General features: G+C 34.9%; 1 protein-coding gene across 5 annotated transcripts in view; it reads left to right on the top strand.

Moving 5' to 3' along the window:
- Positions 1-26,987, top strand: part of SPOCK3 (SPARC (osteonectin), cwcv and kazal like domains proteoglycan 3) — a 171,697-nt gene that overhangs the window by 80,022 nt on the left and 64,688 nt on the right. For 4 of the 5 annotated variants that reach the window (XM_042014902.1, XM_042014900.1, XM_042014899.1 and 1 more), the window contains one exon: positions 18,089-18,215. The exons of the other annotated variant lie outside the window; for it this stretch is intronic. In XM_042014902.1, the coding sequence (XP_041870836.1) occupies positions 18,089-18,215 (127 nt within the window). The remainder of the gene's footprint in view (positions 1-18,088; positions 18,216-26,987) is intronic. 5 annotated transcript variants of the gene reach the window in all.

The raw sequence follows: 26,987 nt of genomic DNA, 5'->3' as shown, positions 1-26,987 counted from the left end.
CATGCCCCAAGCCTGTGTGGAGTAGGATCTGAATTTAGGGATTAATAAAAATGCTGTAGTATTTCTGCCTGTGGGTGCAGTCTTCAAGTTACGACACTTTCACTGTTAAAGCATGTTAAAGAGTGTCACTTTATTACAGACTCATGGAAGCTGATAGTGGTGAAGATTTTGCATCACCTAATCCGGTTTATTAAGGTGGAGGAGTTGGATAGTTTTATAGATTTTCTGGTAGCGTTTAATCTTGTTACAACTTCTTTCAGGGTTTTGGTTTAAGTGACATTTTGAAGTGCTCATTTGGTTCAAGTCATTAGTTATCCAGACCATTATCGTGCCTTGGACTCTTCCTTCTTCCAGTTTTCTGAAGAATGTGGAAAACCAGTCTAACATTTTATATGAGGTAGATTATCGGAAGTTCTTCCCTGAGTATGGTCACCTTAGTATTTTAACTTGAGGAAAATGTTCCATCTCAGCTTGGAAGTGATGAGTGTTGGGCCCTGGAGCATGAAGTGGATTAGCCTGGGTCATGCGACAGAAGCTCGGAGTAACACTAATTCCACTCTGTTTCTGTTCATACGGGTACTGCGTGGCTGAGATTATGCCCCCAAGCATAAAAAGTGAAGAAGTCCAAGTATGTGAGAGGCTTATTTTTCCTGTATGTGAGAAAAATGCACACACATATATAATGCATACATATGAATGAATATGTACGCATGCATATGTATTCTTCTTGTTCATATTGTATGGATACATGTATCCCAGATTTTCCATCATACTTTTGAACCTGAGGTATTTTGCTATTTCCCATCCTTTGCAATGAAGGAGAACAGGGGTTTTAACTTAGACTTGTTGCCACTAAATTTCTGATTAAAAAAAGAAAAAGGATGTAATTGCAAATCTGTAGTTGTATTCAGTAGTCTGAGCAGTTTTGAAAGCAAATCTATTAGAGCTGATATGGAAGATTTTCTCATTTGGTTAGAAAAAAAGGAAAAGAAGCAGAGAAGAAGGAACAGTATGGCTTTGTTGCTTTCCTTTAATTTTAGGTGCTGCAATGTTTTATTATTTAGAAAAAAACCCCAACAAAACAAACAAGCTTTCAAAAAACTGAAGCAAAACAAAGGACTTGCTTTGGGTAGATTTTCTGAAAGTTGCAAACACTGCTATTTAGGATGTCATCATTTCACATTATAATGCTGCTGAAGAAGGCCAGCTGGTGCAGTTAAGTCCCTTATTGGAAATTTTAGTCTGATTCATTACTGTGATTTGTAGTTGTACACAGAAACACTTAATCATTCTTATCCTCTAAGCTCTATTGAATCTACTGAAGGCTTTCTGGTTCTTTGCATAATTTGTGCTGCCAGTCTGCAAGCTTGGCAGTGTTTCAAGCTTGTTGCATTATCTGTGTTGGTTTGCACAGGAAGTGATGCTGCACGTAGGCTGAATTTACAGTAATTCTTTGTAATAAGCTAATGAGCAACACTGCTTCATTCACAATACAAACATTATATAGCTTTGATTAGACCAATTATTGTGTAACTATGCCATTGTGATCATACTTGCACTCTACAAAGTACTGAAAAGGAAATTTGCTTAGCCGTAGCTTAATTGAACTTGTGGAGAAGATAATTTGGACTTTTATGTGCTTACGAGAGGTGAAAATTTGAATATGTTGGAGATTTTTATGTGCTATGCAATTTAATTTATTAAAGTAAGAAAATGAAGCTTCTTTTTTTACTCTCCATTTCAATGCATTGGGGAGGAAAAAAGGCGAGTAACACTGTGCATCATGCATTCTGCGTTTGTTGTGAAGCCTGTTAATTCCTTGGTGAGCTTGTGTTTCCTCCATGCATTTTAGTAGGAATTCTGGGTACACAGCTAGAGGAAAACAGGATCCTCTCATGGAATTCATTCTCCCTCTGTATGGAACTTTGCTAACACTAGTGGAAGCCACCTATGTTGACTACTTTGTATATTGCAGTATCAGTGTTGTCCGTATCAGCCTTACTATTTATTAAGGTTGTAAATAAGCTATACAATATTTATACTTCTTGCTGCCCAGCTTCAAAACTCAAAAGTTGCTGTCCTTATGGAAAAAACTTATCTGACCCCTGCCCTCCCCAAACTGTGTCTGTAGAAATTAAAATTATTAATTTTTTACTGTTTGGGTTTGGTTTTGGTTTTTTTTTAGTATGTCAAGCAGACTTTAAATAAAGGAGACCTAAACAGAGCCTTTGTATTCTATCTGTTAGCAGAGCAGGTGTTTTCCCCTATAATGTCCCCATTCAAAAATCCATGGTATGCCTTTTTTTAAGGAAAATGTGGAGTCCTATGCTAGACTAAATCATATGGACTTCAGTTAATTTAGTAAGTCCTGGGCCTATTAATATTCTACCTGCTCCAGTAAGAAGCTTGTTCAGATTCTCAGTTGCCTGTAGGAGTGAGAGGGTGCACTGGATATCAGTGTGCATGATGAATTTTTTTGTGATCATGAGAGTTCTACTTAGAAATTCTGCAATGAGATTATAAATTAGGATTGGAATTCTTTTCAGAGAAATGGATTTCAGCTTGCTGTATTTCTCTCTGTCTTGCTTATGGTGGCTGAAGGCACACTCAGTTGTACCACCTCCTAAGAAGCAGTGAGTTAGGACACTTGTGTTCATAAACTAGATCACAGGAAAGAATGTGACTATCTAGGAAAGCTTTGCTGGTAGATTGTGCAATTTTGACTAGTCCTGGGGGATGTTCCTGTACCGTCCTGTTTGTAAAACATGGTGTGTGAGTTTTTGTTGTGTTGTTTTAAAATGGTCTTTTCCCTTCCAGTATTCCTGAGAATCTACTTTAAAAGATTGCTTTTTTGTAAAAAAAATTAGGAAGAATGGTGAAGATAGTGCTTATAAATTATTTCTCTGCCCATAACTGTGAAGTCGTGATTGCAGTCCACAGCAATAAGACTAAGTGTGTAGGACTGTAAACACTGAAATAATACAAAATAAAAAGAATAAAATACTTGAATATTCCTTTATTAGAAAAATTAAGCAAAGTGAATTCAGGAACAGTTCAATGCCCCTTCCTAAAAATACCTATTGAGCTTGTGATAGGTTTTTACGGTGCTTTAAAAATTAGCTGTCAGAATGTGTTTTCAGTGTCCTTTATTAGAATATATTATCAATTCTAAAGTAGCTGGTGCAAACATTTGTAATCACTTAATTCTTAATTTGGAGTTTCTTTGTGGGTTGTGTGCTCAGGGGTTTGTTTTTTTTTTTTCTTTCAGTATTACTGAAATACTGTAACATTGGGTAATGGAACACAGTAGAATTTCAGGATGCTTTACATATGAAGGGTTCTTCTACAGGTTTTAAAACTTGATTTTGGTTATAATGAGGTGGTTTTATTACTACCTAGCATCAGTTCTTATGCATTTCATTTTATGTGAAAGTTTTGGTTCATAGGTTGTGTTTATAGGCTCTGAATACATCTGTTGTTCTGCTATGTACCAGAGGTGGGAAAAGGATAGTGTGTGAAGCTGAGTAGTGTTCAGGGAATAGAAAGCATTGTACTAATTTCCATTTATGTAAAACAATACATTTAAGGTTTCCAATATTGAGAAAAACATTGTATTGTAATAATTATAGTATATAATACTATAATAATAATTGTAGTAGCTGGAGGTCTTTGTCATCATTGAGTGAAGTATGTGCATATATTGCGACTTTGCAGTAAAATGTATTACTGCTTTTGGAAATCAAATAGTGTACTCAGGATGCTAAAGGCATGTCAGGAGTCTCTAAATGTTTGTCTTTGTACATGGTCAATTATATAAGGGGGTTTTATGTCTGGTAGTATTTTTATCTTTTGTGTAAAATCAAATGCCAAAACCCTTTTCATGTGTCCAGATTGTCTAAAGTAGGTTTGCTTTAAAAAAATGCTGTAGTCTGCTACAAGAGAACAGAAATATTTTACTTGGGTGTGTCGCTTTTCCCACAGACTACTATATATTCTATATTAGATCCTTATGGCCTAAAAAAAATTACCTTCTTATTTTTTATTTTTATTTTATTTTATGTCAAAATCTACATACTGGAATGCTTGCACCACACAAATACTTTTCCTAAAACCCCTACGCATCTTCTCTAGTAGTAGTAGTAGTAGTAGTAGTAGTAATAATAATAAATTCTTATAATCACAATACAGTTAGGGCTGGTTTTAAAGCTTGCCTTAATTCAAGCACTGTCTGTCCGGTGGTTTCAGGGTTGTTTTGGGTTTATTGTACATGCACAGACTATCCACACATGGTGTGTGGCACTGTAGATTCTGTGTCTGGAAATCTCAAAGAAATACTCAAATTCTGTCTAAACAAAACTTCTGAGTGAGGAAAAGAAGAGGTTACACCTGAGGAAACCTGAACTCAGAGCAGCTGTGACTCCAGCGTGTTCTGGTTCAATTCCTTTGAGGGATACTTCTTTAAAATATAGACCTTCAATGATACATTTGAACATTCACGGGCAGGTACACTTTGGGGGTAAAATTTATATAAGCATTTTATAATAGTAGATGTGGTTTTTTATAAGATTGCAAAAGTGCACAGAATTCAGGATGCATCATGATTTTATAGATTGAGTGTTGCCTGAAGTTCCAGATGCAATAGCAACAATGCTTGAAGTATAACACTTTTCTAATAAACACAGACTTGTAATTCCTAGACTGTTCCATAAAGCAATAAAAAGCAGACAAACAAAACCACCCCCAAACAAACTAACAAATTACATAGAAAAGGAAGTGTCAATTCTCTCCTGTGTTCAGGACAACTTTTCTCCACTAACTAAAGGAGTAAAAAGATTAACAGACCACTGAACTGGTTCATAGCACCTATGGATCAAGCCATCCAAAATTATTATCGTGAAGGATATGTAGTCATCAATCCTTAATTTTTTCACTCTGATTTAAAATTATTTAATTCTTTGTGTTTTCAAGCATAACTCTGTGTGTGGACATCATTTTTCTGTTCTACTTTCTAATTATTATTCTTTCTCCCTTAGGTGTATATTATTTTAGTTCAGAGTCTAAAATAACAACTGTTGTAAAATATGACCTTTTGAATCTTAGAAATAATGCCTCTGGGAAAGATGTTTCATAGAGGAATATACCTACGTGGGCTTTTTCTTGTCAAAGAGTTTCATGTGTGTCAACATTTGAGATAATTATTGTAATTTAGAGATTACTTCATTTCTTGATCAGCTGAAGATCTGGGCACCTAAATGTTTCTGAAAATATTTGCATATCTTGAAAAATTCATTCCCCTTGCCTTTGCCTTTACCATTTGCACATTAATTGCCAATGAATGTTTGTAGTACAAAGATTTGCATACTTATGAAAGCTGATTTGATGTTTTGATCCCTAAATTGAACACAAGGTATGTTCCAAGCTTTTTCTGTTGGGCCTTCTTTTTAAAGATAACCCCAGACATCATCTCTTCTTCAACCCCAAACTCATTGGTGCAAGATAGAAGCAAGTAAGAGAAAAGATTGCCTGAGAGGAGATTTAAGCTGGGGAGTAGAGTGATAAATGTAAGACTAAAGGAAAGTAATATCCTGAGGTTGTCAGTGTTTGATTTTGCACCTTTGGGCATGCTACTAAAGTCTCTAAAAGGTATGGAGGTAAGATCCTCTGGTATGGAGCCAAGATCCTCTGGATCATCTTAGATATCATAAAACAAACTTAAATGTCAGGAAGTAGGAGGTGAGGGCTTGCTGTTCCCTTATTCATTATTATAGTTAACACTGGAGACCTTTGTACTTTTGACTTTTCTACCCATACAGTTCTTTCACAGAGAACCAACACTTCTAGGGTAGCTTCAGCTTTTTTTTTTTTTTTTAACCGATTTGAGAGGTCTAGAAAACTGAATTTCTTTCAAATTCTAGAAGTGTACTGACATCCAGAAGTTTTATGACATCATACAACTATTTACTTCAAAGCACAAATGCAGGAGGTTTTTTACCTACACTGCAGTACTTCTGTCATGCCCTAATTCACCTCTCCTATCTTCAAATGGTAAAACAAGATAATTTCTGATAGGATCAGTAATTGCTTATGTCTTCAACTGAGAAGCAAACACAAAGGGTCATTATGAAAAACTTGGAAAACTTATGCAGGTGCAGTAGATATAAAAGCAAACAAAACATGGAAATTCATAAAGAATGGTAAAGAGAATAGTCCGTAAATGATAAGAAATCGTTTTGAGGGAGGTCCCACAATGTATTTAATAGCTGTGTTATCTATGACCACCTTAATAAATGACACATACCAGAAACAGAAACACTTCTGAGCATTGAAAATATGATCAAAGACCTAAAGAGATATTTGGAGGAAGACACTGGAAAATGGGTGCTTAACTTAAAGCTAACTTACTAAGAATGACTATGACAGGATTTTATTTCTGTAATCATGGCTCAGTTAGTTTAATTTACTCTCATAATGGAGGAAAGGGAAGAATACATGAGGCAGCAGATTCCAAAGAAATCTTAAAAACCTGTTTAATTCTGAAAGACACTCCTGCCACAGAGCTCTTGGTCCACATTGTGGTTAAAAGGAAGGTTGAGAAATGTGTGTGTGAAGAGCTAGAGGAATCCTCTAAGCTACCATGCAGGTAAGACAGCTAACTTTCTGGCATGTGGCAATCCTGTTCTTCACAACAGAGTTGTAAGTTTTGCCTCTGGTCACCTTACTCTTAAGTTCCTTCTAGCTGTTGTTTTCAGCTGTTCCTTTCCAGCTTTCCAGCTGCTGTCTTAAAAGGAGATTCTATACTTGATCAGCAGACTGGACACTAGTTTACTGTCTTGACAAAGTAATTTAGACACCAAAAGATAACAGTTATTTAGATATGCCTGAACCTATAAAGACTGCAGTAAAAATAAAGGTTGAGCAAAATTATGAAGTAGAGAGTTAAAATGCCACTGGAAAAAACAGCACTGTCCCCTCTCAAGATTTTTAAAACAATCCTTCTTTTGTGCAAACAGATGCTTTCCAAAGCAAATTATGAAATGCTTTTTTGTGCCCCTCAGTGGGGACAGACAATACGTATTTCCACTTGTCATTTCTCAATATATTATTTTTTCCTTCTTCCATGTAACCACAGCATTTTTATCACTCTTACTGCATTGCGATTTTGGGACTTCAAAGCTGAATTTGTGGTTGGTCTTCTAAAGCAAAATACTTGGAAACGTGTTCAGCCATGAGGCTGAGTGGTGAATTTTTTGGTTTGCAGTCATGACTTTGAAGATGAAATAAGGCAGCTAAACCAGGAACAATACTGTGTTATGGTATGCAGAGTACAGGAGTGTCAGTACTCAGTGCCAGCTGAGGCACCAGCAAGGACCCCAGTTATATGAAAATGTAGACCCTCTAGGAGTAATTAAACTGAGGAAAAGGTGAAGCCTTAGGTGTCTGATTTTTCAGCTTTTTCTGAGCAGTTGGAAATAATTTTTGAAATACTCAGAGAATTTTCCAAATTTGTGTGCTGCAGAATGAAGACGTCAAAGCACAAACAGAGCCTTGAAAGCTGAACTGCAATTCCCTTTGTGTTACCATCCCAGAAATATTGATTATTGGTGTTTTAGCTTTTATAATGTGTTTTTGTTTATCTAAGATTTGCTCTCTTAGCGTTTTTGTTGTGGTTTTGTTTACTCTTTTTCTGTCTCTTCAAATAATTCTTCTCACTTTTTCTATATTACTTTTCTTCATCACAGTACTTCGTGTTTTCACTAAGCATGGCTTAATGTTTATGCAGTCATGTCCAGTAAGATATGCTTTATGGCGGCTTGAATGGAAAAAGAATAGATCATGTATTATCCTGTAGGTACCATTTTATGAGACCCACATCAGAGTAACTGAGGAAGGAAGAAAGAAAAAGTAAGGAAGACCCTATACTGTTGATTTTGATGAACATTAAAATAAAAGGGAAAGGAATTAAAATTGGAACATTGCCGACTTTTTAATGGCAGAAGAAGTAGTTATTTCCAGGTTTTTTGCCTATCGGATTATTTTATGGAATCAAGTTGAGTTTGTTTTTTCTTGCAGACATAAAGGGAAATATAATGCCAACATAAATAATAAAAGAGAACTTCTGTCATGCTAGGCTAAATAATTTGAAATAGCATTACAGTAGTTAGTAAAACTACTTTTGGCAGTATTATTGACAATTTGTTTTTCATTGATATTCTGGCACACATACTTCATCATGGATATGTCTGGTTTGTATTAAATTTTCATTTGTAACATGATCTATTTATATGTGTGAATTGTCAGACTAGAAAACCTCACGCTTTAAATCTCTTTGATTTTCTTGCCTCAAGCAATAGCACAAATAATCTTTTATGTTTTAAAAATACCTTCATTTATAGATGCCAATGAAAGTAGCAGGGTTTTGTTTAAAACTGTTCGGTTTATTTCCAATACAGCAATAACTGTGTCTGTGTGGCTTTAATAATATATTTAATATATTAATAATTAATATTTATGTTCTTTTAATATAAAAGAATATCAATAGAATAAGTTAGTATATTCCAGCAGATGATCCTCTATGGTTTATAGTTTGAGAACCTGTTTTCTCTCATTTATTGTCTTACCATATACTTGCTGCTCTATGTTTTGTCTGAGCAGACCTCTACATGATAAAAGCTTGTCAGCTCTATTTTCCCACTTTCTGATGTTATCAGGCATCATTCATAAACTCAGAAGATATGATACTGGCAGAAAAGATAATACCAAGCTGAAAAGCCTTTCTGTCTCTTGTTTATTTGTTTTTTTTCTCCTCTTGCTCTCCCTCTTCAGGAGTGAGAAAATTGGTGCTGATAGGTGCTCTTCCGTCTGTCTAAAGAGCACTTGAAAGATTACAGTACAGTAAGCTGACAGTTGTCTACATGATCTAAAGGAATTCTCTCTTTCACAGACATGCCATAGCTATGAACCAGTGCCAGAATACAGGAGTTTCCTGAGGTACTGATTCACGGATATAGATAATTCTCTTAAAAACTCATGAACTGTAAAGCAGTGTTGTTTGTAGCTTGCAAGTGCTCTTTTAACACCTGATTAACAACATCATCTAAAAACATCACAGCGTTTGTCAAAGGTGACCTAGAGTAACCACAATAGCAAAACTAGTTTGAGATAATACTTCTTTAGTTTTAATTTAAATACTATAGAGATTTTACTTGTAATCCTGAGCACCAATGCATAACACAATTTTCTGTCCATGTGCGTGCTATGCCTTAGAATCTTTAACTGCAGACATGTTGTTGTCTCTATGCTTTTGAAATTGTTTTGGCTGTAGAATTAAGGGCAAGTAATTCTAGCTCTAAAATTATCAAGACAGCTGGCCTATTTCAAGCCTTATTCATAATATGGTTTGGGTTGGAAGGAACATTAAAGTCATCTAATACAACACCCCTGTAATGGTCGGGAACACCTTTCACTAGACCAGGTTGCTCAAAGCCCCATCCAGCCTGGGCCTGAAAACTTCCAGGGATGGGGTGTCCACAACTTCTCTGGGCAACCTGTTCCAGTGCCTCACCACCCTCATAGTGAGGAATTTCTTTCTATATCTGATCTAAACCTACCTTCTTTCAGTGTAAAGACATCACCCCTTGTCCTATGTGCCCCTGTATTGCTCCTCAGCACCAGGCAGTAGATAATACATAAAGAGGTCTATTATGTCTATTATGTGGTTTTCTTGTTTAGCAGAATTATTGATTTAGATGAGTACAGTTCAGAGTTGTTTAATGTAAATGGGTGTAGGTGGTGGGTGCAGCATCAACCACCCAGATGGACACGCTGATGAATGGAGTTAAGTACTATACAATAAAAGCTAAAGCGGGGGTTGTGGAGGAGGGAAGTATCACTCCCTCCGCAGCTATGCTAAAGAGCAAAGAACATTTGTTAAAATGGGTGGCTACAAGGTTTTGTGCCATAAAGGGACTCTGAAGCAACCCGGGGTAACTTGTGCAATTAAGGGATACTCAGATCCCTGAACATGAATGCTTTGAATGTTTTCTTTGTAAAAGTGGCTTATTATTCCTCACAGGTGTAACGAGGAACTCAGAATAGTTAAATACAATCTGGAGAGACAGATTCCTTATGTCTTTCCTTAAGTTTTTCAATTTTGACTCAAAGTATATTTCTTTAGTTACCTTCTGTACTTACTATTCAGAAAGAAAAAAACCCAAACATGTTCTTTTGAAATTGATCAATAACAGATATTTTCTACCTGTAAGCCTACCTAAAGAATTGAGTATAGAAAACATAAATTTAAGTCATTAACACAGCACACATATGTTGATAATATTAAAAGAAGTAAATGGAAATCCTTCTTTCCAATATTGATTACTGTGATGCTTGTAAATGGGTTTTTCTGCCTTCTTTTCTGTCTGTATTTTTAAGCAGACACTGTGACTGATCCTGCATGAGGGAAGAAGGAGGTGGGAGCATGGGCAGCAGGGGTGCAACTTGCACTTGCCAGGCAATGAGAAAGATAGATTGCATGAGAATCACTCTGCAGAGTTCTGAATCTGATGGGTGGAATATCAATCTATTCTTATAATGGTGAAAGAACGTTTTTGTGGCACCCAGTGTTTTGAGCCAATAGAAAAAGTAGCAATTTTCTAGTGAAAATTATTCTGTAATTATGTTCAACATAAAGTAGTGAGTGTTGGAAGAGTAAACATCCTCATAGTAATATTAGTCAAACTATTGTTACTATTTGTCTGCTTTGGGTTGTAGAGGTGATTATTAGTTATTTGATTGTTTCATTTATTTTAATTTTTTTTATGTTTAAGTTATTTTTATTCACTCATTTTTTATGAATCAGAAGCATTAAGATGCTCTCTAATGAGAACTGTGTTTTAATTGGATTATCAAATGCAGGTAACAAAAGGCATCATATTATGCAAAACAGATTCTGAATTAATAACTTTGAATTCTCTATGAATAATAGACATATCACCATTGAAAAATTAAACCAATACCCTCACTTGCAGTTTCGCAACATGCTGATGCTAACAAATGAAATTATTGCACTCTGCTCACTATTAGGGAATTTTGGATTCCTGTTCAGCAGACTACTAAGAATTTAAGATGTGACACAATGCTCTGGTTATTAGCTGTAGTTTTTAAAATTATCTCTATTGACTGAAGAAAACTATTTTCTGTCTCAAAAAAAAGGGTTTCTGCTTTATTAAATAATGTGTTAAAGAAAAAAGAGGTTACTTTTGCTTCTGTGTTATCTGTTTTGGAAAACATTGAAAAATCTCTGCTTTTCTTTGGAACACAAATTGATGTCTTTTTCCAACAGAACTAATACATAGTGAATATATTTATATTCAAAGAGGTAAACTCTTCAAGGCTGAGTACACACACAAAATCTATATAATGTTCTATCTTTGCAAAGTAGAAAGTGATAGGTTTGTGAAGTGTTTAGTAATTCTTTCGGCATTATAAAATGAAAACAGTTCTGAGAAAAGGTAATATCCCCAAGAAATTATTAAAACATTGCATTATGACAGGGTCAAGCACTTAGATTAGCATAAAAAACACGAAAGACATTTGCGTATCTTGGCAAGTGATCAAAAGGTAAAGTCTAAGTTCATAAGTTAATATGCACTCTTAAAAATCTTCCTAAAATACATAATTGCTTTACCAAAGTGTGGTATGTTTGTGTATGAATCTCAGTTTCTTTTGTAATACTGCATATATGCTATATCAAGTAAAATGTGTACTAAATTCTTTGAGGCTTCAGTCCTGGAATGACTTAAAATTTTGAGCATCCCATGTAGTCACTGAAGCTATTCAAATCTTCACAACTTTATTACTATTAGTTTCTGTTGTAAAAAATTTAACTCTTGATTATTAGTGAGATATTTCATGGAATGTTTAAGATTTTATAGATTAAAATAATAGAGCCTTTTTTTTCTAATTTTAGTAACACTTAAGTAACTGTAAGTTAGGAGATTCTTCGTTTCTTACCGTCTGGTCAGTGAGTAAAAATGAATATATCCACTGAAAGGAAAGAAGTCATGTTTAGGTTAGTTCTTACATGAAGTGGAAGAAGTCCTCTAACAACTTGAATTAGGAAAAGCAGTAGGGGAGTTGATAAGCTTAAAAATTACAGATTCAATGATAATTTTTTTATGATCTCTAATATGTGAAAACAATATTTAGTAAAGGGGAAGTATCTTTATAATTTAAATTACAATACATTTTCATATAGTTTCAAAGTAATTGAAAGACCTTTTTCTGTAACTTTACTGTTCTCCAACTCCTATGTTGGAGACCAAAATAGCTATGCTGAAGAGCCAAGTTAGACATCATGTAATAGGTGGATCATTCTGCTATGTGTAAACACCTGCTTCATCCAAGGTTTCCTTCCAGTGTATGGTTAACTTGTGAAACTATCATTGTAATCTTTGCTCTCTGGACCACTTCATTCAAGCAGTTTTTACAGGGCATAAAGGCTCTGTAAGTAGAATACATGCTATCTGAAAGTAAAAAATATTTATTGCTAAGTGAACACAATATTTAGCTAGAACTAATTTGCTGTTAGACTATACTGACAATGCTCTCCACCTTGCAGTTGATCTGCATCTTGCCAGGTACTCAGTGGGTCTTTGCTGGCCAGACAGTTCCAAGTATAACATGTGTTGACTTCCATGGCTCGTTGAAACGGACTGATCCTCAGTGTTGTTTAAACTTCTGTCTCTGTTTTTGGTTCTATGATTTTATAACTTTTCATACTTGTGGCTTGTTTTCCCTCCGCTCTGACTGACCTTGTTCAACAAGCTTTGTTCTGTCTGCAGTTTTAGCTTTCTTGCATTGCGTGGCTTCACACTACATAATTTCTGATAGTTCTTCCTCACAATTTAGTAGTTTCCTCAGAAGTATCCTGGGCTGCATCCAAAGCAGCGTGGCCAGCAGCCAAGGGAGGTGATTCTCCCCCTGCACTCCATTCTCCTTAGATCCCACATGGAGTGCTGCATCCAGCTGTGGGGCCTCCAACATAATAAGGATGTGGACAGGATGGAGCGAATTCAGAGGAGGGCCTGGTCTAGAGGAAGGTGTCTCTGCCCATGGCAGGGGTAATGGAATGAAATGATCTTTAAGGTTCCTTCAAACCTAAAATGTTCTATGATCCTATGACTTCTGTGTTGTGGTGCAGTCTTTGTTTTTTTGTCATATTAAAATGGTACACTTGCTAACTCACTCAATCTAAATAAACCAGATACTATTCCAGGAAATTTTGACAGCATTACTTAAAACTTTTTTCATTCATAAGGTTAAGATTGTAGTTTAATATATAGACATACAGAATAAAGAAACTATCTTAAAGTGTAAACTTTTCTATTTAATAGTACAGGTAGGTGGAAGGAGTAAGCAAGAATTTATATCTCTATGCTATCTACTTATTTCTGTTCACTGGTGCAGACAAGTAAATAGCATTCTTCTAACGTGCTCAGAAATAAATATTCTTCTAAATTCTGAAGTCATTCTGAGTAGGTATATGCTTAGTGATCCTTACAAAAACAGTAGATCATACATAATTTTCTAATCTAATGTCTCAGGCACAGATGTTGTTTGAAAAAAAATAGCTGAATTTGTGTAATCTCACACTTGCTAAACACTGAGATTGGTTGTCAATAAGTACAAATGTCTTACCAACAATGTTAAAGTTGCTAAAATGTATTTTATTTTTATTCCCACAGTAATTTTACTATTTTTTTTTTATTTATCTTATTTTTATTCAGTTGTTATTATTAGTTTCTTCACGTGGATTTTTATTCCATTTGTTAGGCATAGTGGAAAGTAATGAAACAAGTGAAAATAGTATAGACATACTCAAAAAGACTGGCAGAAATGAATTGGGAGGGTTTTGACATTTGAAAGAAACATTGTATTAGTGTATTGACAACTATAGTTTTCTTCCAAGAGGCTTCTACATGGAAAGGCAGCTTTGAAGGAAATTCAGGCAACTCTAATGAAAGCAATTTAGATTTTATGATACAAGAAGTTTTTCTGATTATGTTAATCTGACACAGCCTGATTGTGTCCCCCAAAGGCCATGGCAAAACATATCAGGCAGACTCTCTAAATTGGAATAACTCTAAAATCTCCTAAAGATGCTAATGTAGTTATCAGAGAAGAGTTACAAGAGTTCTTTCAAAGATTATTTTTTAGTAATTCAGACTTTTTTCTACCAGTTTGTATTTGAAAAAATGCGTTTGAAGGTTATCAAATCTAGCTATAAAATACCATTTTTCAATTGAATTGGGTACTCATGCATTTTATAGCTACCATTAAATAAGTCATGTTGCCAAAGAGTTGCTCAGAGCTAAATTCTAAATGGGTTACATTAAGTATTCTCAAAGTATTTGCAGGCACAATCACCGTGTATACAGGAAGGTAAGTTTATGTATGCAAACAGGTACATAGGCTAGAGTAATTGGGCAGATTGGCTAATTATGTTTCTAGGCAGGCATGCACAGTTTGGGGTATGCAAATTAATGCAATCAGAAGTATTGCTGGTAAATTAAGGCCATATATTTAATTTTACCTTTTAGGTGTCAACGATGTCAGATAAGGCGGAGCTTGCATTCAGTAATAGTTATTTTATTACAAGACAGGTACCAAAGCCTTTTCAGGAAATTTTTGGTGGAAGAGGTTGACTTTCACATGACATCATATATTTAATGTGACAACATATTAACAAGTACAAGAACACTTAGAGTGATTGCAGTAGAATTGCAGAATTTTATTTGCTGCACGTTGCAGTGGTCTGGGTTTTCTTCTTTCATATTGAATTACAATAAATACAAGGAAGAAATAAGTGATTTATTAAAGCTAAATAACTGCCTTGTTTGCTGTTTTTTCTTCTTTAAACATTTTAAAATGTAAATATATATTGTTTTATCTGCACAGCTCACATAAGTAATAACTTATGTAATAACTATATATTATATATATGTAATATATATATATATAAATAACTGTAACATGTTACCGTTAAGTTTTGTGCATATTTCAGGATATTGTTGGCAGACATCAATGATCATAACTCAAGATAATTTTTATCATTACAGTAGTTTCTCAGTTATTTCCATGTCAATAGTTTTCATATGTGATCATTGCCTAGCTGTAGAAAACATAACTCCCACACCTGGTTGCAAAGAAATAGTCAACAAAAACAAATCTGATGCAGTTAAATAATGGTGAAAGGAAATACTTGAGTGTATAAGTAAAATGCATTATTCAGGTATTTAATGAAATGCACGTATCTACCGTAACTAGGATTAAAAATATTTTTAATTGACTGTTCATATTTGCCTGTCAGTGACTGACAGTCAAAAGTAGCTGTTCAGCAGCTTTGATAATACAGTCCACTTTCAGCATCATTGTGCTAAAGCTTCTGAATAGATATCCATACAAACCATATCCATGACCAGGTAACTCTGGATTGATACCTTCCAAGTATCATTTTTTAATAATTTCTTTATCATTGTACCTTTCATTACAATTTTGGAAAAATACAAATCTATCTGTTTTTTGCAAAAGTATTTTTAGTTACGTAGAAGCCAGTTTCGGTAACAGTGATCTGCTGAAGGCGTCAGAGGAGTTGTGTGTAAAAGAGGAAATTTGACGCAGTTCACCTTAAATGAGTACCCTGGGACAGTTTGGATTTAAAAGCCTAACAAAGCAGAGGTTAGTTGAGGAAGGTAATTTATACGACTACATCAAATATTTTCTGTTTTCTTCATACCTCTCTACTTATCACAGAACTGCAATTTCTATGTTCTGAGCTTGTTCTAGTTTCTGTCCTTGCGATCCTTTCTGAGACACCTCATTTTCTTTTCCTTCAGGTGATTTTACTTCTCTTTATCTAAAATGTTTTTTTTTTTCCTTTCTTTTTCTTCTCTTGTCTTCATCAAGGGCATGCACAAGGGTGCACATATACTAAAACACTAAGCACCACTAGTCCTTTCTTTGATATATTTTAGGCATCTACACCAACTCTCCCTGTGTGTCTCACAAATTCTGCTTCCAGTTTCTGGTTTTTGCTGATGTCAGTGAGCTTCTCTCTGTTGATGTCTGGAACTTTTGCAATTGATCTGTACAGCATTTTAAAATTACTGTATCCCTGATAAACAGAAATTGAATTATGTTGGTACGTGGGATGCTGGTCCTGTCAGTAGCCTCAGGCTACTGAGGCACTTTGGGATAATTGTGAGCTGTAAAAGTAACAAGAAGTTAGAGAAAGATGCATCCATCTATATAATCTAATGATGCTGGAACTCATGTGAATGATTGGAGAACTCTCAGTCAAGTGAAAGGAGCAGCAGTAGTCTGATTATTACTATATATTGTACATGAGCAAAAATACAGTTCAGGGGGTTTTTTTACTATAATAGAAATGAGATGATTTCTACTTAGTCTTCAAGTTATGCAACTCATCAAAAAGGATTGTTATTTATTGTTAATTAAGATGGTATGTTGGAATTGTTTCCTTTTTAATACTTCCTGGTGGACATAAAAACTTCCTGTATTGATATTCTAATACTCATTATGCTACATGTAACTGAAGCTATTTCTGGCTTTTTCAATAGTAACTGACAGTGTCTGTGTACAGCATCTCAGGTTCCTGTTTACATTGTAAAAAAATCTGTGCAGTTCAAAATTTCATCACACAGCATAACCTGAATGTAAACTTCTATGATTCCTGTGATTTTTTTTTTTTCTTCTTCTAAAAGACCACATTTACAGCCAAAATTATTCACAGCATATAAACATTCCCAGCTTGGAAATGGGCTTTCGTTTTTGTCATCACCATTTTACTGTTAGGTGTGTGCTTTTTAGCCTTTTACTCCGCTCATTATAAAACCAGAGGATGAGGAGTTTATTTTCTTGTGTTTCTTTTTATTACTTCAGACAAGTTCTTCTCAAACAGTGATTCATTACTAGCAAAATAGTTCTTGATTATCTGTAGGTGAACCAATATGAAAGAGTTCTGCTCCATTAAAGAATCTTTGATTTGAGGTTTTATAAGTTTGAACATTTGCGTGTGTCCTCATAAGTCACTGCTGTATTCTAAGTGTAATCAATTTTAGGTTACTCATTAAAATCCCAAGAAGAAAACACAGTATAAAAATCACGCATTATTGTTTATTTTTTTTTATTTTTAGGCAAGAAGTTACTTCATATATTTTTAGGTCATAAAGGAGCTGTTTCAGGATACAGTGGTTGCTAAATCCTTTCATAGTAAAAAAGAAAAAAAAGGAAAAATTAATGAATAAAAATTAATTCAAAGCTACAGAGAAAAAGCATGTCTGTCTGAAGATGTCCATATGCCTCGAACTACAAGCTACAAAAGTAATGGGAAGAAGCATCAGTAACTTACTTTAGACTTTTTGTCTGACCCAGCATAACTTTCTCCTAAGTTGAAATGATCCATCTAGCTCTATATAACTGTTTATATGAGGATACACATGTATGCTTGTGTAGATTGAATCTGTGCTCCAGTGGATTACCTTTTTTTTCCCTTTGAACTTTATATTGAGTGTTGACTGAATTTTGCAATGTAAACAGTGAAAGGCAGTGTTCAAAGTGGGGCAAACAATACTCTGAAGGACACCTGTTTCTAGAGAAGTCTTTATTATATAGTTCTCTAAAACTTAAAGGTTGCCTCGTTAGATACCAGTGTTGATACAACAGTTCTATTCATACTGTTTAATAACAGAAAGAAGAGTAACTGCCACATAATTCCAGCGTCTTTCACTGATAAGTGTAACAGTCACCAAAGCATCATCTTAATTATCTCTTTCTACTCATATGTCTTAGAAAGTGAAATAATATGCAGGCATCAAGTATCACTACAGTGAGTAAAGTACAAAGGTGAAGAAGTTTATACCAAAGACATTGGCAGTTCTTTACGTAGGAGAAAACTTTATGGTTCAAATTATGTATGGCTTACTGTTTGTAAAGGCTCATTAAAATACCCTGAATATGTTCTATTTTTACTACTGCTTATCAGAATTACATACTTTTTGTTTACTTACAGTATGAAAGAGGCTGGTTTAGGCCATAAGCAGTGGAGGGGTGGTCCCATTTCATCAAACTGCAAGCAGTGTCCAGTAGTTTATACCAATCCTGTTTGTGGATCAGATGGTCACACATATTCTTCTCAGGTAAGAATTGAATAAAGAACTAAATTAATCTTTCATTGTTCCAGTCAATTCCAGCTTTTGGAAAATAAAATACTGTATTATAACACAAACTAATACTTACTTGTTTTGGCTAAAATAATGTATTACGGAATGCAGCCTACAACGATTCTAGTATATTGTATGATGTAAAAGTGAAATGGTAGCAAATCCTAAGCAGCATAAACCAGTAATACCTGGAGCAGCAGAGTGTAAGAGTGCTCCACAATGTAATGGAACACACTAAGTGCTCCACAATGTGACAGACACCATGGCAGGGTTTTGAGGAAGCAAAAAAGTGTTGGGTGTCTCCAGCTAGGGGTAGAATAGGCATATTAAGTCAGATTTTCCAGTTGAACATTGAAGGGTGGGCTTCAAATTCCAGGCACTTAGATATACACGTAACATACCCAGAAAAAAAATGTAATAGTGTAAGTAATTCTGCATATCTTTCCTTGCAACAGCTTATTATGAGTTTTAAGATCATAATCAAATCTTCCTTCTCTAGCCCTTTACCCTCCTGTCTTTTCTTTCATACTTATTTGGAGATAAAATAGTAATTTTAAAATGCTACTGTCAGTTCAGTCAGTGTTTGGATGAAATGTTTTGTGCTGCTCCTGCTGAAGCCTAAAAATCCTGGGACTTCATTAGTACAGTGCAGAGGTGAAATTGTGAGATGGAGGAACTTCATAATGCTGAAAACAAAATAATTTGTTTAGCATCCTTCCTTAAAAATTTCAGCAGAATAATGCTCAGCCAATATTAACAACTGAGTCCTCTCTAATAGAAAAAATTGTGGGCTCTTGATGAACCCATTTTTCTCAGAAACAACATGCAATTCAGTAGTGTGAAAGGAGCGGCTGTATTCTGTCTTACTGACACTGTGTCCTTACACTAACAAATTGTTTCATTAGTGGATAATATCCAGTGCTTCAAGAGAAGTATAATAATAGATTAAATTGATGGAGATGAAAAAGCTCTGTGTTTGTTACTTATGAAGAAAAAATACCATATCATATTTTAAACAAAATACGTTTAGGATATTTCCTAATACCTAAAGATTTTTAGAGTTCCCATTTGTTGAATTTTTTGTTTGTTTTCTACTGTAATCACAAACTAATCACATCTGAAGTTTACATATCTGTAGTCACATATGAAGTTTATAAAAAAGAATTAGTTTCCAGGAGGGACTGTGTTGGATTGAACACCCAAGTGTCCTCTCCAAGGATATGTAATTCTTGAGAAAATAAAACCAACAGATATAACTAGCCCTTCCTAAACCCTGACAATTGTTAGGTGTTTATCCTAAATCTTACATTAGAAAATGTTTTTCCTACAAACTTGAATATTTAGTTATAGGGATTTGGTCTAGAATCCTAGTCTTCCTTTAAAGAAAGCAATTAAAAAGTTTCTAATGCTTATACGAGGTGTGTGTAGCATCTGAGGCCCTACAAATGAATTCTGCACTCTTTGGCGTAGCTAAAAAATACTTCTTTTCATTAACACTATGACTTTAATTTAAGAATTGGAAAAGTATTCGTATTTTCATTAACTGTAATCTCCTGCCTATGTTTTTTTCTGAGCTAGAAGTGTGCTGACATCTTACAAGACATTAGGTGATGCTGTCATTTAGTATTTACTTTGCCTTGCCATTCAAAGGTTCAGGCAGTCTTTAAGTCTCAAGTCCAGGCTGCACATAGATGCAATACAGATGGTAGTCTCTACAACTTTGCAATTTAAATAGATGGGGTAGATAAGTTAATATAGTTAATACTGGATGAGCATCCTTTTTATTTTTTAAATACTGTATATTTCATTCATTACAATCTCTCCCTGTGTTCTTCCTAATGTAATACAAAAATCACCTCAGTTTAACCTCACTGCTTATTTCCTATTTTACCATATAGGATGGCTGTAATCTGAATAGTTCTATAGGTAGAGGTGACCTTTCTGGCCTCTCATGGTCTGGTCTGGAGTAGGTGTACAAAAGTCTATAAATACTGATTAGATGCAGATATTTTTAAATGTGTCATGTGTTAAAGGTGCAGCTGTGCTTCTCAGAGGGAGCGATGAGAAATGAGTGGATTAAATAGACACACTGTGCTTCCATTCCAGTGCATGGTCAGTGCTGCAGTCAGTGCGGCAATACATTATCCAGCCTCACTACCCCTTGCATGCAAACAGTGCAGAAGTAACACATCATCAGACATATTTTGCAGGGTTGTACTTTTGTCTTCTACTACCTTGTAATGGCAGATTTCAAATCTCAGCTTACGGAAGAAAAATTCTAAAAAATTTTATTGCCACAGAATATCTATATTAGCCTATAAATATTTATTTTTCTTTGTTTTCAATGATTGGAGGATTTCATATTCTGTGGTACCAGTTGCATCAAAACAGAGGTCCTTGCCAGGTTATTTCAAGAGCAGTGTTTTTAAAAATTGACAAAAGAAAAATATTTGTGTTCCTGTATTCCAGGAAAAGTTTGTTTCCTTTGTCATCAAGCTCCAGTAGGAGTTTATACAGCAATTTTCTTTTATTTAGAAAGCATTCATCAATGATTCTGGAAAATTGTATAATACGTTTTCTGAAAATAAGTCATTAAATAGCAGTAGTGTTGTAGAACACAGCCAGGCAGTTGACATTTGTCAGATGGATGCTGTATTGGGAGTGTATCCTTGCTTTTCAGGACAAGCCCATGAAATGCTTGTATTAAGTTATGTAACTGTAGCTATGTCATACACGTGTTTTGCTTTGGAAAGCAAACAAACAAAAAAAGGTTATGTAGTAGGTGGACTATCTAGAAAAAAAGGTTATCCCCTAAATTGAGCTTTTCCAGAGTCAGGTGAGGATACTTTGTTTTCCGCTCATTTTTGCGGTCCAGGTCAGGTTTACTGTTTTCTCAACTCACAATTAATCTCATGAAGTCAGTGTAAAAGAACAGTAGCAGGTGTAAGATATTTGTTACTAGCATTACAAGAATGTTTAAACAAAAATATTACATGCTGAAATATTGAGTAATCAAAGTGAACATTAATCACTGTGTGAGAAGATACTCAGTATAAAAAGATCCTGCCATTTCGTTGGCAGGGTGGTGGTACAACTTTTACTTAATAGCCTTTAAATAATACTGTATGTGTTGTACAGTTGGTCTGTTTTTACCTTCTGCATTTCTCTTAACTTTGGCACTTGACAGTGCAGTATCTATTTTTGCACTAGGAATTTTCCAGCAGTGCTTGAGTAGCATAAGGCTTTGGTATCCCTATATACTTGACATTCTCCATGAAAAACACAGGCTGTTTGTAGCTTCATCTTTCCTAGGATTAATAGGGAAATAAAAGGACATGAAGTGCAGCTCAGATGGGGTGTTTTGGGCCAGCAACCCAGCTGCTGCCATTCTTTCACCTGGGGAAGCAACTCACTGCTGTGCAGCACATGCTGTAAAGCTGCTGTAACTGGGGATGAGATGGTGATGCTCAGGCTTGGATGCTTCTGTTGGAACAATTTTCCAGTATTGCACTATATTGTAACTGGAATTTCAGAAAAATGGCCAAGAGCAAAAAAAAAAAAAATACGGTTATAGGGAGGTGAATTTTTTTTTTTAGTTGATATTGCATATTTTTATTACAGCTCTGGTATTTGGTGTAATAGGCTGAAGTTTTCTCTCTTAAGTTGAATGTGGTAGACAGTTAGTCCCACTTAAACAAAATGCAACCTTCAATAACATCCATGAACAGTATTTTAAAAGCACCACAGAAAAAAATTAATCTTTGTATTATGCCCATTGCTCCATGATTTTGTTCCAGCATCACTTTGAAAGTTCTATTGTTAGCAACAATTTACTCAAGATGGCTTCATATTGATACTGAATTTTTTATGAAATTTATCTTCTCCTACCTATGAAAGCTTCATGTTATTGATGACAACCCTGTATGTATAAACAGCAATAGAAATTACATTTTGCAAAAGTAATGGGTCGAAACTAGCTTCTCAGACTAAGATGCAAACTGTATAGAAAAGTATACAGAAAAGAGGACACAGGTTCTTGACAGGGTATGCAGATAGACAGGTATGTGGACTTAGATCTTTAATATTCAAATACTTTCTTCAGTCTCCCAAATTACAGTTCCTTTCTGTGAGGAGGCTTGAAAGAGAGTTGTGGGATAAAATTGCACTGTGTGAAGGGGTGAGTTTAATACTCTATTCAAGTTTTGTTTATCCTTTTGCATGAATCTGAAATAGATTTTTATTCTCTGGGCCTCCCATATTCAACATTTTTCTTTTAAAAATCATGGCTATCTTTTTTCATTTCAGGTATTTTTAAAACTTTAACTTAACAATCTGTATCTCTTAGCAGTGTGTTTGGTGTAAGACAGCTTGTTGGGAAGAAACAAAAAAAAAAAAGTATTGGCATTTTTATTTTAATCTTTGTTGTTATTTTAAGGATTGTGATTTTATATAAGCTAAATTGATTTAAATTTATTAATTAGTGTATTGTCAGCTTTCAGTTCACATGCCTGAGCTGTTGAATGTTCTTTCCTACTTCAGAAGATACTGCTAGAAACAGAACTGCTATTACAAAATATCTATTTTGTAATAGTAAATGAAAGTATTGTTCACAAGCCTGATTCAAAGTATGTCAGTCTTACTTCTTAAATTGGGCTAATCCACTATGCCCTTCCATTTTTATCTGCCTTGTTACTAAGCAATCTGCTGTAAGATTTAACTGTCAGTTGAAATGTAGACAAAAATAATAAGGTTAAATCATTGCCTGCTACCTTTAGTAATAAAGTAATGTAATCTCTCTGAAATAAGTTGTTTTACAGTGTGCAGGTCTTTACTTTTGCAGCTGGAAGAAGGAGCTTCTTCTAGGTGCTCCACCAGAACTGATTTGTTTTTCTAATACAAGTAGATTTTGTCAAAACGGACATCTCAAAATTAAGATTTGTGTCTCTTGCCCAAACAAGACCCAGCCAAAATCACCCTGTTCAAAGTGGAAAAATTTAAAACCTTCTACAGACCAAATCTGAGTTGTACTGTTACAGTGAACTTCTGGCTGAGGTGCACTGGCAAATAAAACAAAGTTGTTGGTAAGTGAAAAAAAAAAAAGGGGGACCTACAAACCGTGGCCAGCCCTTCTTCTGCCCCATTCTCTCCCCTTTAAAAAAACCCCACAAACAACAAAAACCCTGTAATGAAATTTTTTTTTCAATGAAACTGACCAATAGACAGTGATAAAGATAAAATTTATCTTACTTGATTGATCCTGGAGTATACTTTGGGTCTTTACAGAAATAGTAGAAACTTGTTGTTTATTGTTTAAATGCTTAAAAAAGGCAAACAATAATAAAAGAAGGAAATGAGATTGGCAGAAGCTGGAAAATCAGACATGGATGGGTTTTGCCAGTAAGACCTGAAATTTTATCAGGAACCTTTATATTGATAGGATGTGGTATTCAAAAAAAAGAGGCAGAGAAATATCATAAGGGTGACTAACTTTATTTAATATAGATTTTCAAATAGGCTGATGTACTGAAAATTCCAAATTATATCAAATTATACATAACTGATCTCCTCTTTATCTACTGCATTCAAAATAAATAGCTGCTAAAGCTGTAGAGAAAGAAGGCAATAGCTAAACTAACAAAATGCTTCACAGAAACTTTAATATTTTGAAATTCTGAGCAATTCAGCGTTTCTTAGACTAAGATGATATGTTTATACTAGCAAGAATTGAATTTGATTCCATTTTTCACTTCCAGAACACTGTGTCCATTTAATATAAAATTATGTATTGAATTTGCATGGAAAGATACATAAACTTTAATACTTCAATACAAACAAAAAAATGCAACTTTATGGACTGGAAATTATTTTCCAAAGGTTTCATCTATGTAATTCCTTAAAATGGAGGTCCACCTCAGAATGGATGAGACGCTGACCAAGAGCTTAAAGGTCAGGATTAAAGGGAGACGGGGACAGGTGACATTAAAGTGGCGTCTGCTGCAGGCCACTCCCCCAGGAGAAACAAGAGGATGAGGCCTTCTGTAGATAGATAAGAGCAGCCTCATTTTGACAAGCCCTGGTTGTCATGGGGGACTTCAGCTGTCCCCTGGTACCTGTTGGAGGGACAACACAGCAGGGCATAAGCATTCCAGAGGGTTCCTTGAATGTGTTCATTTTCCTGGAAAACTTCATTTTCCAAGTGATAGAGGAGAAAGGGGACCCACAAGACAGCTGGACAGAGCCTTTCTGCAGGTGCATATGGTGATAGGATAAAGGAGAATGGTTTTAAACAGACCATGAATAGATACAGTTATATATCAGGAAGAAATTCTTTACTATACAGGTGATGATTTGCTAGCACAGGTTGCTCAGAGATGTTGTGGATACCCCATCCCTGGAGTGTTCAGGCCAGCTTGGAAAGGGCTTTGAGAAAAGTAGATTCATTTTCCCATGGCAGGACGGTCTGAACTAGATGATCTCTAAGGTCCCTTCCAACCCTCAAACATAGACTCATACTGTGATTCTATGTGTGTTTTTTTTAAATGGTTTTATGTTTTTTCTAGAATAGAAAGCATCTAGACTGTAAGGACAAATCAATAAAAGAATAGGACAAACAGGTAAGTGAAAGAAGTGTCAGTGTCTGTTGAAGAACTCTCATGTCACAGCAGCAGTGTATGGATAAAAAATTCCGAATATAAATTTGTGTGTTAACCATCAAACAGGACAGCCAAGGAAAACTAGAAAAGTCACACTTCTGAAAGTGAAGCGGAGATTATAGTTAAAAATTCAGGTTTCTTAAACTTTAGTTTGCATTAGAGACATACATATTTACGTGAAGTCTTTCTCTGAGAGGTTTAACCATTAGAAGTTAATCTTCTGCAAATAGTATTAAAAATGTTGTAACTAGAATTACAACTAAAATAATCCAAATAATTTTGCACATAGCAATTCTTTTCCAGAAAAATGTATCCACATTATATGCAGGCAGAAATGCATAGGAGCTGCACACAGGAACTGGCATAGTTAGCCTTGTGGAGCAGAAGCCAGTTCTGTAAAGAAACCAAGAGAGAGAAGGGTCTGGAGTGTTGAGACAATTAATAATGTTCTTAGGTTTTGTAGTTGTTTGAACATTAGGGCACTTGAGAAGATAGTGTAGAGGTTAGTGATGAGTTGTGTCGGTTGCGAGAAGGAGATCAAGAGACACAATTGCCTCAGATCTACCAAGTGGAAACTCATTAGAGAATGTGGTTTCAATGGAGTAGAAGGTAAGGATGGTAATAATTTTAGAGATAGGTGGGAGTAAAGGATTTTTATGATGTTGGGAGGCTACTGTTTAGGCATTTATTTCTAAAATAATGGAAAAGCAGCTTTTAGTAGGGAGAGAGAATGGTTAAAGATGACATGAAGCAAAATAACGTCAACCTAGGTGACAGATTTTAAGAGTTTATCGTAACAATCTATGATAAGAGTGGGGTTAAAGAAGCTGAGATGGAAACAAGAAAATGGCAAATGAGAACTGGCTCAGATCTTGGCCCAGTGAAAGCATTCTGTAGCAATTAGCTACAGAACTGCAAATGAAGTGAAAATTACTAGAAAGAAAGTAATTATTCTAATTAAAATTTTTAAAACATATAATTAAATTTAGTAATCAAATAGAAAAAAGTGCTTAGCTTCTAAAAATATATTCTTACACAGTGTTCATGCAGGTCACATTTGCACCTAGAAAGAAGCTGAAATACTGTGAAATTTAGGTTTCAGACACCATAACAGAAATTCAGACCAGCAGTGCTATAGTGCTGTAAACTAGTCATGCTGGCCTGGAGAAAAAGAGAAGCTTCAGTGCTAGCAATTTGTCAGATTCCAGCGAGGTAAAATGTCTGTAACGTTAAAGAATCATCTTCCAAGTCTCACATTCTGGGGTTTTTTTTTTTTTATATTTGTTATTCCAGCAAGCTCACAGTGAAATATTATAAATGTGAGCTAATTGCTGTGTAGATATTCCATTGAAAACAAATTCAAGCATATGACTAAGTGTCAGAGGTAGGTGCTCCACATCATAGCAATGTGACAACAACAGCAAAAAAAAAAGGTAACATCTTAGGGCACCATGGACATACTGGAAGAGAAAAATCAGTGTTTATGTAGCAAAATTTGTCACTCCGGCTCTTCATTCAAAACATAACATATGAAAACTTGGCTTTGTGTTGTCCTGGGTTTAATCCATATGTGTTTGTCACAGAACAAGGAAAATTTTTGCATGTTTTAGAAATCAAGTACTAACAGCACAAAGGGGAAAGATTTAGGCACAGTTCTGTGTGCCTCTACACAAGATATATCTCTTTAAGCTCAGGAAGAGATACGTAATATAGTGAAAAACAGTCATGCTTTGGAATATTAACTCCCACTTGTACAACACCGTGTTTCTTTCCTGACAGAGTGAAAACTAGTATGAATGTGGAATTGCACAAATATTTTTGTCACTGATAGCACATGGACCCTTGTATTTTGGACTGTTCAATAAATTCAGTCTAATACTTGGAGTTCAAATAAATATTAGCATACATTTTTAGGTGGGCAGAAGAGCAGAGAGCTGTACAGGTTAGATGTGCTGGAAGAAAACTGAGAGTGCCTAGGTGTTTCCCCTACATGTAACTAACTATACAGAATTTATTTTTCCTTTTTTTTTTCTTTTTAATTTTCTTTTTTCTTTTTCACCACATTTGACAAAGAATAGTTTAAATGTCTTTGAAA

Source organism: Corvus kubaryi, unplaced genomic scaffold, assembly GCF_017639235.1.
Source record: "Corvus kubaryi isolate FWS band 111438036 unplaced genomic scaffold, C.kubaryi_AGA036_p1.0 split3-131, whole genome shotgun sequence".
NCBI lineage: Eukaryota > Metazoa > Chordata > Aves > Passeriformes > Corvidae > Corvus > Corvus kubaryi.
This window is presented reverse-complemented; position numbering and strand designations above follow the sequence as displayed.